The sequence below is a fragment of the Hemicordylus capensis genome, chromosome 3 (genome assembly GCF_027244095.1).
Source record: "Hemicordylus capensis ecotype Gifberg chromosome 3, rHemCap1.1.pri, whole genome shotgun sequence".
NCBI lineage: Eukaryota > Metazoa > Chordata > Lepidosauria > Squamata > Cordylidae > Hemicordylus > Hemicordylus capensis.
In genome coordinates, this window is record NC_069659.1 from 328,411,139 (window position 1) to 328,429,555 (window position 18,417).

The window sequence follows — 18,417 nt, forward strand, 5'->3', positions numbered from 1 at the left end:
AACTGTATCCTAAATGAGAAGCACGTATGCGCCCTAATGTTTAATCAGGGTGCATACAGGCCTCTCATTTAGTATCCAGTTTGCCCAGGGCTGGGAAGTTCGATTGCCTCTCTCTTTGCTCAGAGGAAGAAGCTGATTGAACGCTTTAGCACTATGGACTTAATTAACCCTAAAGCTACTAGGGAAATTTCCTCTACAGAAGCACTCCTTTAATTTCATTTCACTGAACAGGGAAGGTGGGCAAGGAGCAGCGGCTGATGGGGAGCACAGGCGGGGTGCAGCTGATGGGGAGCGCCCTGCTGAGTATCCAGCAGGGTGATGGGTGAGGAAGTGGCAATAAAGGAGAAGTGTGGCTGAGGGGGAGTGCTGCTGACCCCCGCCCCACACCCTCCTAAGGACAGCCTTGCTTGACTATAAACTATGCTTCAACCAGTACATGTCACAGAATTTTGTTATCCTATTTATCCTCACAATATCCTGAGACCTATTTTGAAATGTGAGCGCTAAATAACATTCCCCCCTCCCCCTTGATCCCTGCTATGTTATTGTTAATGGAAAGTTAAGAACAGCAATTTGCAATAGGAATGATCATTCTAATCAATGCACATTTTACAATTCACATTATCAAGCAAAACAAGAACTACTTTAAATGTACTGTGTGAAAATGCCCAAGATAAGTCTCTTCTATTACTATGTGGTTTTTTTGCACATACTTTTTATTGAATTTTGACAACATCGAAAGACAAACACAAATAACACAAACACTCACAAACACACACTATAAGGACTTCCATCTCATCCTTGGAACAAGTGTTGTTATCAATAATCAAGATCTTGCCTAAAGGTTAAACATTCTCTCCCCAGTAGTTCATAAAACGTTATCTATTAATTATTATCAACACATCTACATTGGCCCATATCTTCTATTCTCTTATACGTTTTATGTCTATCTAAAAAATAAAAATAAGAAATAAAAGGTCTACTCCCTCGCATCTATTTGATTCACCATATATCATATAAACCAAAGTGCTCAATCATGTTGAAGCAAAACTCTTGATAATTTCCCATCAATTTTTCCTCAAATCTGTTATATCTCTACAGCCTACATTAAAACAGTTCAAAAAAAAAAAGTCTCCCATTAATATAATCTGATGCCTATCTGTTTCTGTTGTTTGTTTTTCCAATTTTCAACAAAATTCTACTTTTGCCTCATTGGAGGCATATACTGTATGCCCACTGCTATGTACTTTGAATCTCCAACCTTTGTTACTACCACCAATACTCTCCCATAATCATCTTGAAATAACAAATTTGACTCTAAAAGTTCTTTTGTATAAGAGACTATGCCCCTTTTCCCCCTTAATATCATAGGGTTTCAAATTGTAAGTCTCTTCTATTACTATGTTACACATGGAGGAATTAGGGTTTTCTCAAGGCCAGCCAGAGAACAAAAGATGTTTCAGACAAAGTGACAGACTATGGTGATGCCTGAATCATCACCATCTGACAGACACTGGGCTGTGAGTGCCAAGTCAGGATCTGAAATCAAATTTTGAACCTGGATTGCAAATTACAATTAGAGAAAACTAATTTGTCATTGCATCTGAACTGACAAATGTTACTTGGATATTGCTCTGTCTTCAAAGGCCACAGTTTGGGATATTTATTTATGTCATGTTGCTTACCACTTTTCTATGAGTGGTGTAAAGTGTGCCATCAAGTCGATTTCGACTCCTGGCGCCCACAGAGCCCTGTGGTTTCCTTTGGTAGAATACAGAAGGGGGTTACCATTGCCTCCTCCCACGCAGTATGAGATGATGCCTTCCAGCATCTTCCTATATCACTGCTGCCTGATATAGTACCAGCGGGGATTCGAACTGGCAGCCTTCTGCTTGTTAGTCAAGCATTTCCCTGCTGCACCACTTAAGGTGGTATGAGTGGTGTACAATATACTAAAATGATGGTAAAATGTTTAAAACAGATTAATTAAAGCAATCAGTTCTGCAGCCATTCAACAATGAAGAACTAAAAATGCAGCAGTAAAGTTAGATTCCAAATTCTTGCTGAAATAAACAGTCCACCTAAAGGCTGGGGGAAAGGGAGCTTGCCAAATCTCCCCAGTAGAGACATTCCATGGTTCAAATGTGAAATATTTCAGCCACCGGGGGCGGGGGGAGAAGAAGAAAAAAAAAAGCCCTGCACCAGATGCCCACCAACCACATAGTCTAGGATGGTAGGCCCAAGAGCATGCCCTTTAAAACCAGCTGAGGGCATGGGAAAGTTCACATGGATAAAGGTGGTCCTTCAGGTAACTTTGGCCCAGAATGTTTAGGGCCTTAAGGCCAGCACTACATCAACAGAAAACCAGTTAGATGGATACAAAATGGGCATATGCCAAACTCCAGCCAGCATACTGCAGCAGCTGCAGTTTCTAAACTATATTTAAAGGCAGTCCCACATGGAGAGCACTGCAATAGTCCAGTCTAGATATAATTAATGTATATGGAACTCCTTGGGTTCTCAGGGAAGGCAAGGAAATAAAGGCAGGAAACCCAAAAGAAACTATGGTTTCTCTATACATCTGGAATACAAATAAAAGTTTATAGTCTAAAACACAATTAGTGAAAACCATGGCAATCCTTTAAAATATGGTATGCTATAAAAACCGATACCTTTATATTCCAAAGCTGAAACTTCAGATTCACTGAAAGACAAAACAAGGGGTTTTTTTGTTATTATAGAAAAGACTTGCTACCCTGTAGCAATGTTATAGTCTTAAGTCATTGCTATTGAATTGTCAAAAAAATAAAAAATGAACTATTCATTCATAAATTTGCACTATTAGTGTGTTGTCTATCACACAAAGCCAGACTGTGATGAACAATTTAACTGCAGAACACCATAAATGAGACATTTGTTTAGAATGTATAGATTACCATATCTCGGTCTGAACGTCTCCGCCATCCCTTCCGCAATCTGCAGTCTGTACTAGCATCAGGCAGTCAATGCTTAGCAGAATCAACAATAGGCTTTATGCAACTCCTGCTGATTGGGAAAATTAATAAGGCCCTTCACATGAGCAGTGTGAAGTGCCATAAGGGGGTCTGCAGGGAGAGCAGCGCCCTGGGAGGCTGGATCAGCCACCCACATGATTACTGGCTTCATCACGGAGCCAGTTGGGGAGGTGGGGATCGGGGCCCTCTGGCCCCCAGACATCCCAGAATGTCCCGCGCAAGTGCGCAGGGCAATCTGAAGAGCCCCCCCAATGCTGGGAGGCTTGTTGTAGCCTCCCAGTTGGGGGACTACTTGTGAGTTGCCATGGTGCGGAGTCACATTGTGGCGACACATGAACAGTGGAACGGGGTTAGGGGACCACATACTCCGCTAACCTCATTTGCGGGATGGCATTTTAGCGGACTTGAAGCCAGGAGCCACACAGCTCCCATTGCAGCACACGACCCGCCAAAACTAGGCTGGGCTCCCTTAGCCTAGTTTCAGCGGGTGGTGAGAATAGCCTCAATGTATACCACCAACACGATGTCTGGCCCCAGCTACAACAATATGCTGCCCTTTTCTCATCCAACCTGGAGAGAAAGAAGTGAATTAATGAAAGAATAAAAAGACACAGAATAATTCAGAATTATTATGATATGATATCTGCAATCATTAAGTCCAGGATCACAAGTTAGCAGTCATGGCATAAGGAGACAAGTACATGTGTGGATTGATAAATGGTTGAAGGAAAGGAAACAGAGGGTAGGTATAAATGGAGAGTTTTCACAATGGACGGAAGCAAGAAGTGGGGTCCCCCAGGGATCTGTACTGGGACTGGTGCTTTTTAATTTATTCATAAATGATCTAGAAGTAGGGGTAAGCAGCGAGGTGGCCAAATTTGCAGATGATACCAAGATCTTTCGGGTAGTGAAATCCAAAACAGATTGCGAAGAGCTCCAAAAGGATCTCTCCGAACTTTGGGAGTGGGCGACAAAATGGCAAATGCGCTTCAATGTTGGCAAGCATAAAGTGATACACAATGGGATGAAAAACCACAACTTCAAGTATACGCTGATGGGATCTGAGCTGTCAGTGACCAGGAGAGGGATCTTGGGGTCGTGGTGGGCAGCTCATTGAAAGCGTCGACTCAATGTGCAGTTGCTGTGAAAAAGGCCAATTCCATACTAGAGATCATTAGAAAGGAGATTGAAAATAAAACTGCTAATATTAGAATGCTCTTATACAAAACTATGGTGTGGCCACACCTGGAGTACTGAGTACAATTCTGGTCATTACATCTAAAAAGGACATTGTGGAACTGGAAAAGGTGCAGAAGAGGGCAACCAAGATGATCAGGGGCCTAGAGCACCTTTCTTATGAGGCTAGGCTACAACACCTGCGGCTTTTTAGTTTAGAAAAAAGATGACTGTGGGAAGACATGATAGAGGTCTATAAAATCATGCATGGTGTGGAGAAAGTGGATAGAGAGAAATTCTTCTCCCTCTCACATAACACTAGAACCAGGGTTCATCCCAGAAAATTGATTGCCAAGAAATTTAGGTCCAACAAACGGAGGTACTTTTTCACACAAGGCATAATCAACTTGTGGAATTCTTTGCCACAAGATGTGGTGTTGGCTACTAGTTTGGATGGCTTTAAGAGGGGTTTGGATAACTTCATGGAGGAGAGGTCTATCAACAGCTATTAGTCGGAGGGCTATGGGCCACCTGCATCCTCAAAGGCAGGATGCCTCTGAATACCAGGTGCAGGGAGTAATAGCAGGAGAGAGGGCATGCCCTCAGCTCCTGCCTCTAGGCTTTCAGCAGCATCTGTTGGGCCTCTGTATGAAACAGGATGCTGGACTAGATGGCCTTGGGCCTGATCCAGAAGGGCTGATCTTATGTTCTTAAGTGCACAGAAAAGAATGTTATTTGACTCTTCTGGTTCAACTCACAATACAAATCCCACAAGATATTTCTACAGTGATGCTAAACTAATGTACAACTGTGTATGCAAGAATGCCAGTGAAGATACACCTTTTGCCCTTTCATTTGAAACAAAGTGTAAAAAAGAAAAGTTTCAAAAGTGTTCAAGCAGGTGGTGCACAGAATTATTAAAAAAACTAACACAATAATAAAAACACAGAAACTAACAACAAAGACAGATAACGACAGTAGCTTTAAAATCAGAAATGGGAGAATAGACCCAAAAGCTATCAAATGAGATTAAAAGCCAGTCTGAACAAATAAGTTTCAGGAGGCGTTGAAAGCATTATTAAGAGGGGCTAGGAGGATTTCCAAGAGCATGGAGTTCCATATTCTGGGTCCTGCCACAGAAAAGGTCCTCTCCTGCATGCCTTCCAGCAGTACTTTATATAGCAGAGAAACATGGAGGAGAGTCTATATGACTTTAGTGAGTGGGCCAGCTCATCCGGGGAGAGGTAGTCCTTTAGGTTTCACTAACCCAAATTTCTAAATGAAAATATAAAAAATGCAGTCATCACAAGGAAAGAAAAAAGACAGACATGAAGCAAGCTAATTTAAATCCCGCTTACGCTTGATGGTTTAAAACCATCAAGCTGATAGATAAAACCATCAGTCAAGCTAAAACAACACTAAAAAGCCTGGGCAAACAAAAGAGTCTTTGCTTGATGCTGAAAGGAGAGTCAGCACCATTAGAGAAGCAAGCCTCCCTGGGAAAATTATTCCAAAGACAGGGTGCCATGCTAGAAAAGGCTTTGTCCTGGTTTGCTATCCATCTCACCTCTTACAATGATGGGGTCTCTAATAAAGTTCTTAATACTCTGACAGGTTATGTGGGAGGAGGCAGTCCCTGGATCTCCTGATCTCAAGCGGATGTGACGCAGAGTTTTTAAAAGTTAATTGGATCCGGAAATGCACTGGAGGCCAGTGCAGCTGTTTTAAGACTGACAAAACATGTTCAACCATATTCACAACCAGTCCTAGTTAGTAAACTCACTGATGTATTTTGTACTAATGGTAGTTTCAGAAACATCTTCAAGTTAGTACTAACATTTTCAGAATGGAGGTAGAAGATCAAATGTCCAAATGCCTACCCCATATGTTAAAAGTAAATCCCTTGCCTTTTGTCAAACTAGAACATCGGGAAAGGGACTCTGCCCTAGCCTTCTCACATACAGAACATTTCTGATATGGGAATGGATTCAAATATGAAACTCTCCCAACCACATTCTGGTAGTAGTCAGTACTTGTGCTCAGGGGCATAGCAAGGTTGAAGTGGGCCCTGGGAAAAGATGAGAACAACATGTGGGCCCCTGAGCCCTCTGTCTTCTCTCCACCCCCATCCCCTAGTCTTAGCTGCAGGGCATAAGTAAAAAAGGAAATATTCTTGGCATGCCCTTTCATTTAGGAAACAGTCAGAGAGACCAGAGGGGAAAACAAAGAGGAGGATGTCTCCCAGCATCTCTCTCCTCATGGCCCTGGGACATTTGTCCCCCTTATTCAATTATTCTACCCCTGCATGTGCTTTAAGTTGGTCATGGCAAAAGACTCACACTTCAACAACCATTGCTATAGAGACATGAAGTACAGGTTTAAACTGCTAACAATGTGGCTCATGTAGATAAGAACATAAGAACAGCCCTGCTGGATCAGGTCCAAGGCCTATCTGGTCCAGCTCCCTGTTCCGCACAGTGGCCCACCAGATGCCTCTGGGAAGCCCACAAGCAAGAGCTGAGGGCATATGCTCTGTCTTGCTGTTGATCACCTGCAACTGGTATTGAGAGGCATCTTGCCTCTGAGGCTGAAGGTGTCCTATAGCCACCAGACTAGCAGCCATTGATAGATCTGTTCTCCATGAATTTGTCTAAGCCACTTTTAAAGCCATCCAAACTAGTGCCCATCACCACATCCCGTGGCAAAGAATTCCATAGATTAATTATGCATTTTGTGAAGAAGTACTTCCTTTTGTTGGTCCTAAATTTCCTAACTTTCAGTTTCATGGGATGACCCCTGGTTCTGGTATGGTGAGAAAGGGAGAAAAATTTCTCTGTCTACACTCTCTACTCCATGCATAATTTTATACACTTTGATCATGTCTCCCCTTAGTCGCCTCTTTCCCAAAATGAAAAGCCCCAGATGCTGTAGCCTTGCCTCATAAGGAAGGTGCTTCAGGCCCCTGATCATCTCAGTTGCCCTCTTCCGCACATTTTTCAGTTCTACAATATCCTTCTTAAGATATGGTGACCGAACTGTATGCTGTACTCTAATGTGGTCGCACCATAGATTTGTATAAGGGCATTATAATACTAGCATTCTTAAAGTCAATCCCCTTCTTAATGATCCCTAGCATAGAATTGGCCTTTTTCACAGCTGCTGCACAATGAGTCAACCCTTTCAACAAGCTGCCCACCACAACCCCAAGATCTCTCCCCTGGTCAGTCAATGATAGCTCAGGTTCCATCAGTGTATATGTGAAGTTGGGGTTTTTTTGCCCCAATATGCATCACTTTATACTTGCTTACATTGAACCACATTTGCCATTTTGTCACCCACTCAACCAGTTTGGAGAGATCCTTTTGGAGCTCCTCACAATCTGTTTTGGATTTCACTACCCTAAATAGTTTAGTGTCATCTACGAATTTGGCCATTTTGCTGCTTACCCCAACTTCTAGATCTTGTAATTAATAATAGAACCATTTTTTCCTCTGAAGTGGTTTTTCTTCTTAAAATAAAAATAAAAACAACAACTAGCTGATCCGGCGCAGAGCATCTGTGCCCCTAGTTCACCGCCACCGCCTTCTCCCCCCTACCCCCGCTTTTTTGCCTGCCTGCCTGCCCCTGCCCATCTTCTCTCTCCTGCCTGTCTTCTTCTCCCCCCGCCGGCCTGCAACCGCCTTCTTCTTCTTGTTCCCCACCTGCCGCTCACCCTCAACTCCTTCTTTTGCGCCGCTCCCACTTTCTGGTTGCTCGCCTGCCGGCCAGCCAGCCAACTACCAGTCACTGCCACTCGGCCACCTGCCACCATTTTCTTCGGCCTGCTGGCCGCCGCCACCGCTGCCATATTCTTTCTCTGGCCTGTCCTGTGGCTATCCGGCAGCTCTCTGAACTCTAGCAAGAGCTGCCACACATGGGATTAGCCATGGGAATGTCTTGCAGTGATTCTGATTTTTCAGGGTCTTTTGTGCATTTTTAATGTTTTCCCTTTGAACCTTCCCTGATTTGTTTGTCTCCCTTTAATTACAGTGCTTCCAAACTAAATACAGTGATCTTGTTGAGGCCCCTGTCACAGCAACACTAATATAGAATGACTTCCTTGAATAATATTCCTATTCACACAGGCCACTTCTTGCCCTGGTATATGGCAGTGACAGTGATAGACTGAATCTATACACTTTCTGTGATCCTTTAATCAACTGAGAGCCCCCACAGAGTGGGGAAAGGCCCCACCAATGGCAGTTGATAGGTCGATGCACCCAAGTGTAATCAAGAGGGAATGCCTTCAGTCGATGCATTCAGGATGCCCCCAATATTAAGGCTGCCCCCCAGTCAGTGTGCTCACTTATTTACATTCATTTCATTTATGCCTAAATCTGGTTGCCTACAGATAATTAGATGTAGGGTGCAAATCCAGATGGTGTGATACCACCGGCTGTAGGGGGACACTGGATTCAAACCCTTATTCAGCCACAAACCCCTCTCAGAATGACCTACCTTATGGGCATGTGAGAATAAGCTGGTGCTTCACTCAGACCCTTACTAATTGGTCTGCCTTTATTTATTTAATCTCAAACCATGCACTCAACTGAGCCTACTGGGTCACAGGGGAATCATAAGTTCCATTAGCCTTTCCCACCCCAGAAATCAAGTGGCATTGGAAAACAGCAGTTAAATTATTGAGGCAGAGTACCCAAAGCCTAAACACAGAAAATCCTGTAAAGAGCATTTTCCACAAGAGTCCACGTCTTGTTCTGGTGCAGGGATTTGGTTTCTTCTTTGCAGCTTTCCTTCATTTATTAGCTTGTGGGGTTGGCATGCGCAGGAGCATCCTTTTCAGGGCATACGATCAGATGCAGGTAAGCCGGTACCGGGGCACCACATGGGATACTTACTTACTTACTTACTTACTTACTTACGGTACTTATTTGATTTCTATACCGCCCTTCCAAAAATGACTCAGGGTGGTTTACACAGAGAAACAATAAATAAATAAGATGGATCCCTGTCCCCAAAGGGCTCACAATCTAAAAAGAAACATCAGATAGACACCAGCAACAGTCACTGAAGGTATTGTGCTGGGGGTAGATAGGGCCAGTTGCTCTCCCCCTGCTAAATAAAGAGAATCACCACGTTAAACTCTTTGCCAAGTTAGCAGGGATCCATTCTTTCTTTGACTGGCAAGAATCCATTCATAGCTTCTACTGGCCTCACGTCACGGTTCACTAACCCGGACCCTCTAGTTGAGTGGTGCTACATAACTTCAGAGGAGTTACATCTGGTTCACCAGATAGAAGGAGAGGTATACAAGTCCACTCACGTGTCTGCTCACAACATCCCCAATTTCAGTGGCACCAGTTCAACATTAGGGGTGCTGGAGCCTGTGACCACAGTTCAGAGGCTTTGGTGGCAATCCACTCTGTACATTGCAGACATTCCTCCAGGCTTCTCCCCATAACCTGTTTGCCAAGCCTCCTTGATGCTGCACCATTCCATTCTGGTGTATGGGGGCCCTGTCTCATGTTCAATCCCTGTCCCTTCAAACACGTGCCGGCCTACATTGCCGTACCTTAGTCTCTGAAGCTTTTTTCCAGATTTGTATATTGGCCAGTGCCATGTGCTCTTTGAACTTTAATAAAGGTGAATATGTAGCGATGGCACCTGGCTTTCTTCCAGCAGACTATATTACTGTGAAAGCGTCCCTATGGGGCACTGCAACTCCTTCTCTCCGATTGGAGATCAGCTCCTCACCTTGGGGGAGCTGTGACATTTTCTCCTCCCACTTTCGTGAGGTAGGCTCCACACCTTCAGCATGACAGCAACAGTCGTATTGGGGAACAGCCCCTCTGCATGGTTGTATCTTGAGGTCCTTGATTAATTAATGAGCACAGTGACAGTGCCCCAGTAGGTCACAACTTGCAAGCGCACCCTGTCACTCTTTCCTTTGTAGAGCCCAAAACAAGTCATTTCCATTTGTAACATAACTCTGCTTGTCTTTGACCCAGGCATTGCGGAGGGTAGGCCTTAGCCCGGCAGAGTATGGCCCCCTCTCCTCCTTCATGATTGGGGCAGCTTCTTAAGCGGTGGCAGCGAGGATGTATGCAAACACGGAGTTTGCCTGCCTACCACTGCTACATACGTCTGTTTCAGGGGTAAGGGGGGGCTTCCCGGATGGATGTTCTAACTTGCTTTTGTTTTTGCAGACCACCAGTGGATTCCTCCCCCTCTTCCTGCACTCATCTACGGTCACAGCTATGTGTTTTGGGCCAGTTGAATAGCCTGACAGAGGGCTCAGTAGACTAATGTGGGCACCCAGTTGGGCATCACCGGCGATGCGGAGATGGACTGGCTAGGGGCATTGTGGAACAGTGGGAAACCTTTTCCTACTGCTTCTGGGTGGGTTCACTGCCGGGGCCAGGGTATCTAGGGTAGGGCAGGCAGGGCATGTGCCCCGGGCACCACTTGAAGGGGGGCGCCATTTTTTTAAAATGAAAAAAAAAATCTTAATGGCCACCGAAAACAAAATGGTCACCACACATGCTCAAATGGCCTCTGCAAGGCCCTAGTATCTGGGAAAAGTCAAATTCTCCATTTATTTTTAAAACCTATGTAATAGTGATGCTACAATGCACAGTAGAGAATTAGACAGGCACTTCTGTTTAGTTTTCCAAGAATACCTCCACATAGTATTTGGGTATTTCATGAGCCCCAGCATACTGAAACGTGTAGTTTTCGAGCATTTTTTGGTCTGGCTACGTCCACTGCTAAATAGTTTTTGAAATATTAAAATATTAATGAGCTTGATTTGTATTTTTGAGCTGATATTATGGTAAAGTTATCCTAAAGATGGGTGTCAGATGTTTGGACAGGCAGCGCAATTTCAGTGCTTGCCCTAGGTGCTATTTTCCTTAGATACGCCTCTGGCTGGGGCCAACACATATGCTAATCATTCGCCTTGGGGGCAATGACATCGGCTTGCTGCAGAGTAAGGCCTTGATACCTGCTGCAGGGGCAGGACCCACATCAGCTGGCTACGCGGTGGCCAGGCTTGTGCTTGGTTTGGTCCAACAAGATACGGTCCAGAATGGTTCCACAACGGAGGTGGAGGGGCCAGGAGGGGCCGCTGGCCAAGGGGGTCCACTGTGTCACCGTTTGGGGTGGAGGGGCTCTCACATCAGGCTCAGGCTGGTTGCTGTTCAGGGGCGAATAGGTACATCTGTCTGATCATGGGAACGATCTGTTCCTCCAAGACTTGCAACGTGGTATTCAGGAGGCGCTAGTGGGGTGGGATATGTGGGACAAAAAAGAGGTTTGCCCCACTTCTGTGGCAGGAGAGTGCAGGTGCAAGGTAGGTAGATTGTCCAGCCGGAGGGCCATTTGAGGCAAGGGGGGCAGGGCTTCAGGGCTTTTGTGGCCCGGAGGGTTGGACATGGCCCCTCCTCAGGGGGTGGCTCAGTTCACTACTCAGAGCTCTGCAGCTTGGGTTGGGGTGGGCTGTGTCGCCCTCCCTTCCTCAGCAGAAAGCCTCACAGTGAGAGGATGTCAGGACCTGGCACCTGACAGAATCAGCACCCGGCCCTTCACCCTGGGGTGAGATAGCCCTCCCTAGGAGGCGGTCTCACATGGGAAGAGTACCCACAATCTGGTTAGTCAGATACCTCGTTGCAAGTTTTATTTCTAAATTTTCTTTTTTCCTCATTGTAAGTCATCAATAAAGTGGCCCTATTTTACTCCATTTAACCATGTCCTGTCTTCACTGGGGCCTGGGGGTGCAAAAAACAGGAATCCTGGCAACCTCAGGTTTTCTGCCTCACCCCACCACTATTCCTAGGGGGTTTTTGGTATTTGATATTTTCTTCTATTTCCTTTTTATGATAGCGAGACAGATTTCTAGCGTCTGTGGCTAGATATCTTTTTCAGTATCAGTGACGGCAATTAAGTGACTCAGTTCCTCTTCACAAAAGCTAATGCCTGTAGCAAGAGAAACCCAAGATGTGCCAGGACTAATAAAAATCCATTAAAACAAAAATAAAAATCGGATTTTTAATGTATATAACACCATCAACTTTTTGCAAGAAATATGCATGTCTATTTATCCCAGTTTATACTAGCTGACAATCATGACTAAATTTACTAGAGGAAGTCCTACTGAAATTGAGTAGAGTAAATCCTAAGTAAAGTAACTACTGAGTAACTTACCATGTCAGCCACTGTGATTACAGCAGAGTGACCAGATGTCTCCTACTGTTGCCATTAGACAGCTCTTTGGGACCCATCTGACCCTTACAAACTTTTCAAGAAGAGTCTCTCCTCACACCCCTTGCAAAGCTTGCAAGGAAGCTCATAGAGAGAAGAGAAGGCTACTAGCAATCTTCCCTCCTCTCTGCCCCCTATATACTTTCAGTTTGCATGGGTTGGTTTCTGAAAGGAGCTGGCCCTCACCAGTGTGAGGCAAAGCAGCATTTTGCTCAGGCACTACAACAATTTGGACAGCTCCTGACTGTTCCTATAAAAACCCTTGGTCCAGCTGAGCATATAAATTGGCCATAAAAGAACAAAGTGCTAACCAATTCATTGGTGCTCTGCATTAATCTACACGTTGACATTAAGATACTCCTAACACTGAACTGATAACATCAAGAAGTGTCATTATTTGGACTTTCCACATACACAGTGGAAATTATATTTCCTCAGCTGCATGTTACATATAATAAATCTACCAAGTTACAGCCCACTTTACACATCTGGCAGAGTAAACTCTAACCATACACCACAATCAAACTGAAACTATACACCACAATCAATTTGTCCCTCTTTAAAATGCCATAGTACTCTACTGGTTTTGCTGCAGTAGACTAGTATGACTACCTATATTTCAGAGCAAATGAGATAACACTGGAGTATGTGGCTTGTTGCCAGTCCTCAGGGTATTACAAACAGAAGCAGAGATTGACATGCTTCATGTGAACTAACTCTGATTCATGAAATATCTTTTTAAAAGATGGTATCAAATTACTTTATGAGAATCAGTAGTTTAAAAGAGATGTAAGCTTCTAAGCTTTCTGACTGGACAGAAATTCTGAAAGCTTGCCTCAAAAATAGGGCTCTAAAATACAGGACTCAAATTACAAGGAGAGTGCAGAGTCAAAAGTCAGACTTATTCATGTCTATTTATTTGTTTAATTGTCAAGGAACCAATAGCAGCCTTTTCTCACAGCCTTTTCTCACAGGGTGACTTTTCACCGCTTTTCTCCAACTTTATTTATCTTTGAGAAGAAATCAAAAGAGATCAATCCAAGAGACCAAAATATCCTATGAAAATACAGTAAGAAGCTGGTTCATACAGAGTCAAACCATTAGTCCACCTAGCCTAGAAGAGGTTTTTGCCAGGCCTGCTGTCTCAGTTCCTTGTTTTTAAAATGGGTGATGCCAAGGATTGGAGTTAGGATTTTCAATAAGCAAAGCATGTGCTTTAGCACAGAGCTATTGGCCTTCCTACTGCCTCACTGTCCCGAATTCTTACCAAATTTATTGAGTTTTTAAAGCTCTCGTGTCATTTACGTAAACTAACTTTTCCATGCAAGACCAGCAAGGTATCATCTTCAGTTTCTATCTCCCTAGTGTAATACTGGTTGACATCCAGACTAAGTTACTCAATAGTACTATTCACAAGTTATTTTAAAGAACTATTTAACTTCAGCAGGACTGTTCAAGAATGATTTAGGCTGGATGTCAGCCACTGAAAGTATCACTCTTCTCTCAAGGAAAACATCTCCTAGTTCTTGATCATCAGCTAAACCAAAAGAATGGAAGCTAAAAAGCTGTTATATCAGGATTTGGACACCAATTTGGTATTTTTCAGAGCTACAACTTTTACTATGAATGGCCTAGGAAGCACTTTAGATGCAAGTTTGATGCTGCAAAATTATTTATCTAAAGGAACATACCATGGATATACCAATATGCTGAAGTTACTGTTAGAGAAAGCCATATCAAAATAATAAATACTTAGCATTTATGTAGCACAGCTCAGTTTCTCAAAGTGCATAAAACATATTACTATTATTATTATTATTTATTCGATTTCTATACAGCCCTTCCAAAAATGGCTCAGGGCAGTTTACAAGAGAAATAATAAATAAATAAGATGGATCCCTGTCCCCAAAGGGCTCACAATCTAAAATAAACATAAGATAGACACCAGCAACAGTCACTGGAGGTACTGTGCTGGGGGTGGATAGGGCCAGTTACTCTCCCCCTGCTAAACAGAGAGAATCACCACATTAAAAGGTGCCTCTTTGCCAAGTTAGCAGGGGTTACATAATGGTCCTGCAAGTATTATCCCCATATTGCGAATGCTATAGATAGTGGATGATGGTTTGAACTCAGAGCAGTGGTTTGAACTCAGCCAATGAGGTCATGGCTGAGGTGACATTTGAACTCACACTGGTGCAAAGTAATCGTAAGCATGTTTATTAAGAGTCCTCTATGTGCAAGGAGGCTTAGCCAAAGTGAACATAGGTCTATACCAGTTTCCAAGTAAAATAAAACAACAACAAATAATATTTATATACCGTTTTTCAACAAAAGTTTCCAAAGCAGTTTACATAGAGAAATAATAAATAAATAAGATGGCTCCCTGTCCCCAAAGGGCTCACAATCTAAACAAACAAACAAAAAAGGCAGACACCAGCAACAGCCACTGGAAGTACTGTGCTGGGGGTGGATAGGGCCAGTTATTCTCCCCCTGCTAAATAAAGAGAATAACCATGTTAAAAAGGTGCCTCTTTGCCCAGTTAGAAGGGAAAAGCAGTCCTTCATATGTTTGTAAATCAGATAGTCGAAAGAGTCAGCTCATCAACTAGGAGGTTGCCTAGGGAACCAAGCAGGGAGAGGCACCAATAGCCTGGGCCACATGCCACCTGGCAGATCTAGGCGGCTGCCTGGAGCAACAACCTGTGAGGTGAGCTGTTGCACTCCCTCGCCCCCTTTGCCCATGTGTACACCCCCCGCCATCCAAGTGAATAAGTGGGTGGGTGACTGAGAGGGCACTCTCCATCCCTGTTGCCCATCCAACTGCCTACCTGCTCTTCTCATCACCTCTGCCATCCACTCCTGCCACAGCTGGCCTGCCGCAGTGCATTATAATCATGTTGCTGCATCGCACAGTGGTGTCATTTTAATGCACCGCAGCAGGCTGGCTGCCCAGAAGCAGCCAGCAATGGCAGGAGTGGCAGGCAAAGGCAGCAAAACGGGAAGGACAGCAAGTGGCTGGGTGGGAAGGCGATATGGACAGATTGCCTGCCGGCTCGGATGACTAGGGATTGCCCATCCACCCATCTGGATAACCAGAGGCTCCCGGCTGCACAGGCAAAGGTGGTGGGGTGGGTGAAGCCGGTAGGAGCACCAAAGCCTGGGGCGCCAGCAATCTTTGGACCAGCCTTATTCCGAGTTTATGGCCATACTGCTCCTATCCAGGGATACAGACAGAGAGAATGCTTGAGGTGCACCTCCTCACTTCACTTTCGGGGGAACTATATGGGTTATGGGTTTTGTGGGAGGAGTTCAGTCAAAGGAGGGAGGCTTGAGCGGGGGGGGGGGAGGGTCTGCACCCCTACACCTAACCAATGCATTTATCAATTTCAGTCCAAGAATGAATAAAAGGAAACAATGTGCCTAGTGGTTTCATTTCTAGTTAGTAGTAGTGCAGCTTTTCCTAGCACAGAAATACAGTGATGCGGCGGGTGTGTTACCTCATGCATTTCTGCCTGCTGCAAAAAGCAGGGAGGGAGAGGAGCTGCAGCTGCAGCTGCAGCAGCACTGGTTTAGGAAAGGGCTAATGGCTGCAAGCAGTTGAGTGTGAGGGAGAGAAAGTAGATAGACAGGAAACATAATTCCCCCTCCAGTGAAGAAGAGTTCAGGCCCCGCCGCCGAGAACGAAAGGAAGGACCTTTTTTCGGTTAGCAAACCTTCTTCTAAACTGCCGAATTCCCAGACACCCATCCTTTAATGTGCTGTGAGAGCTCAGGTCGGGACAGGAGATCTCGCCTGCAGTCTGCCTCTCGATGCCAGCTTCAGCAGCCGTCTCCGCCTCCTCCTCAGCGCCCATTTGAGCAATGGCGCTCTTTGTTGTTGCTTTGAGCAACGTGCGCTCTCTCCATCCCCTGACCCTCGCGCTGCTGGATGGTACCTCAGGAGGACACGCGCTGCACTTCTTTGCTACCTGCCAGGGGCGGGAGGACAGGGCACCTTTCGTGCAACAAGCAGCTGCTGGGCGCTCGTGCGCCGTCTCTCATCCCCTCCTTGCTTTCACTTGGCGTCTTGCTAAACCCCGTGGCCTTCTCCATCCTCTCGGCGCTCGCCCCCGCCCCCGCCCCTCAGCCTTGCTCTGCTCGGGCGCCTGACTCACCTGTCCTGCCGGCACTCCTGCCCGCTGGTCATCCTGGAAGGAGAAAAAAGGCTCTGGAAAGGGTCTCCCTGCCTATTAACACTGTGCAGTAAGAGGCAGTTGCAAGCAAGCGCCTACGGCGGATGCACAACTCAGGGGCGGGAGCGGGGGAGACCATATGGAGGAGGGAAGTGAGGGCAACGGCAGCAGCACAGGCAAGCAGAAGCCCAACCCCTCGCGCGTGCGAACTTGGCAGCGCGGCAGCCGCGTCGACTGGGTGGCAGAGCGAATGTGAGAAGCCAATATCGAAAGCGCGCCAAATGATACGGAGAGAGAGCTGAGCTTCAATGACGTAGCCCCCCGCCGCCCCGATATAGTAAAGACGAGACTATCTCTGCGTAGATTTCTCTCATCGTCACCACCACCCACAAAACAAAATCATTTTGACCCTGTAGAGTTGTACTGTAATAAGTTGTTTCTTTCTGTTGACAGAGAACAACAACAGCAGGGCAGGTTGAGGCAAACATGGTGATGGAGATGCCGCCGGGATAAGCGAATGGTTTGCCTTTCTTTCTACAGCTTAGCGAAACCCCGGGGAGAGGAAAGCACCTGGGGCTCCTGGAGAAAGGTGGCCACCAGAGGGACTACTAGTGAGTGGGCCTTGGAGGTCATGTGGCTTCACTCCCTGGCAGGCCTGAGTTGAGCACCAGCACTTCTCAGTTTCAAGAAACTTCTCAGTTTCAAGTGGGACCCCAGGTGACATGCCACAGATGTTGAACTACAGCTCCCATCATCCCCAGCTACAATGGCAACAACATCTGGAGACCCAAGACTGAGAACCCCTGGATTAAGTTCTGGGAACCAACCTTCCTCTCCCATTGTGGCTGGGGATGGTGGGAGTTGTAGTCCAACACTGTCTGGGGACCTAATGTTGAGAATCTCTGGATTAAGCTCTAGGAGCCAACACTCCTCTCTTTCCCATAGTGCTGGAGAACCTGAGGATTTCTGCAACCCACACATTCAGTTGCCATAAAGAGAGCAGGGTACACAGATTCATTGTGCATTTAAATGCTTTCCAACTATTCAATTCCAATCTAATCACTTTATGAAATTCACTGGGTGATTCTGGGCTAGTCTCATCTCTCAGCTTAACTTACCCCACAGGGTTGTTGTGAGGATGAACATAACCATGGACACGGCACTGGGCTCCTTAGAGGAAGAACAGGATATACATGTGAAAATAAATAAATAAATTTTCACAGGGTTATCAACAGATGAAGTAAAAAGATAATTCAATAAGTTGTTCTAGTAAGAACTAATCAGACTACTTTCCTTTCACTATCACTACATCTGGACTAGATTTGGTGCAAATCGAGGTCCACAAGGTAGATCTCTTGCACCTCAAATGTTCATGTTTCCACTATCTTGGATCAGGGTGGATGTCATCATTACAAACTGCACCATTGAGGTGTCCCTGTGTGTCACTCACTACAGCTGTTCCGAATGTTGTTCAAATCGGTTAGACAGTCCTCAAGTTAGTGCACTTGTGCCTCAAAAGTTTATGCATCTGTCATCTTGGATTGGGGTGGGTGACATCATCACAAACTACACCATTGGGGCATCCCTATGTGTCCATTCAGCTGTAGCAAATTTAGTTCAGATTGGTTAGACTGTCCACAAGTTATTGCACTTGCACCTCAAAAGTTTTCATATCAGCCATCTTGAATTCAGTTGGATGACATCACAATCTTCGCTGTTGAGGTGTCCCTATGTGTCCCTACAGCTGTAGCAAATTTGATTCAAATCAGTTAAGCAGTTCACAAGTTAGCTCACTTGCGC

At 45.2% G+C, this 18,417-nt stretch overlaps 1 protein-coding gene across 2 annotated transcripts in view; it reads right to left on the reverse strand.

Annotated features, from left to right (window-relative positions):
* The window catches only part of LOC128352560 (NACHT, LRR and PYD domains-containing protein 1b allele 2-like), a 53,662-nt gene extending 36,870 nt beyond the window's left edge, over positions 1-16,792 (reverse strand). The window contains exons 1-2 of one of the 2 annotated variants that reach the window (XM_053313269.1): positions 16,600-16,792; positions 2,673-2,704 (exon numbers count right to left, since the gene is read on the reverse strand). In XM_053313269.1, coding sequence (XP_053169244.1) covers positions 2,673-2,704; positions 16,600-16,631 — 64 coding nt within the window. In that variant the 5' untranslated portion in view covers positions 16,632-16,792. The remainder of the gene's footprint in view (positions 1-2,672; positions 2,705-16,599) is intronic. The other variant, XM_053313270.1, reaches the window with a different exon arrangement.
* Positions 16,793-18,417: the final 1,625 nt, after the last annotated feature.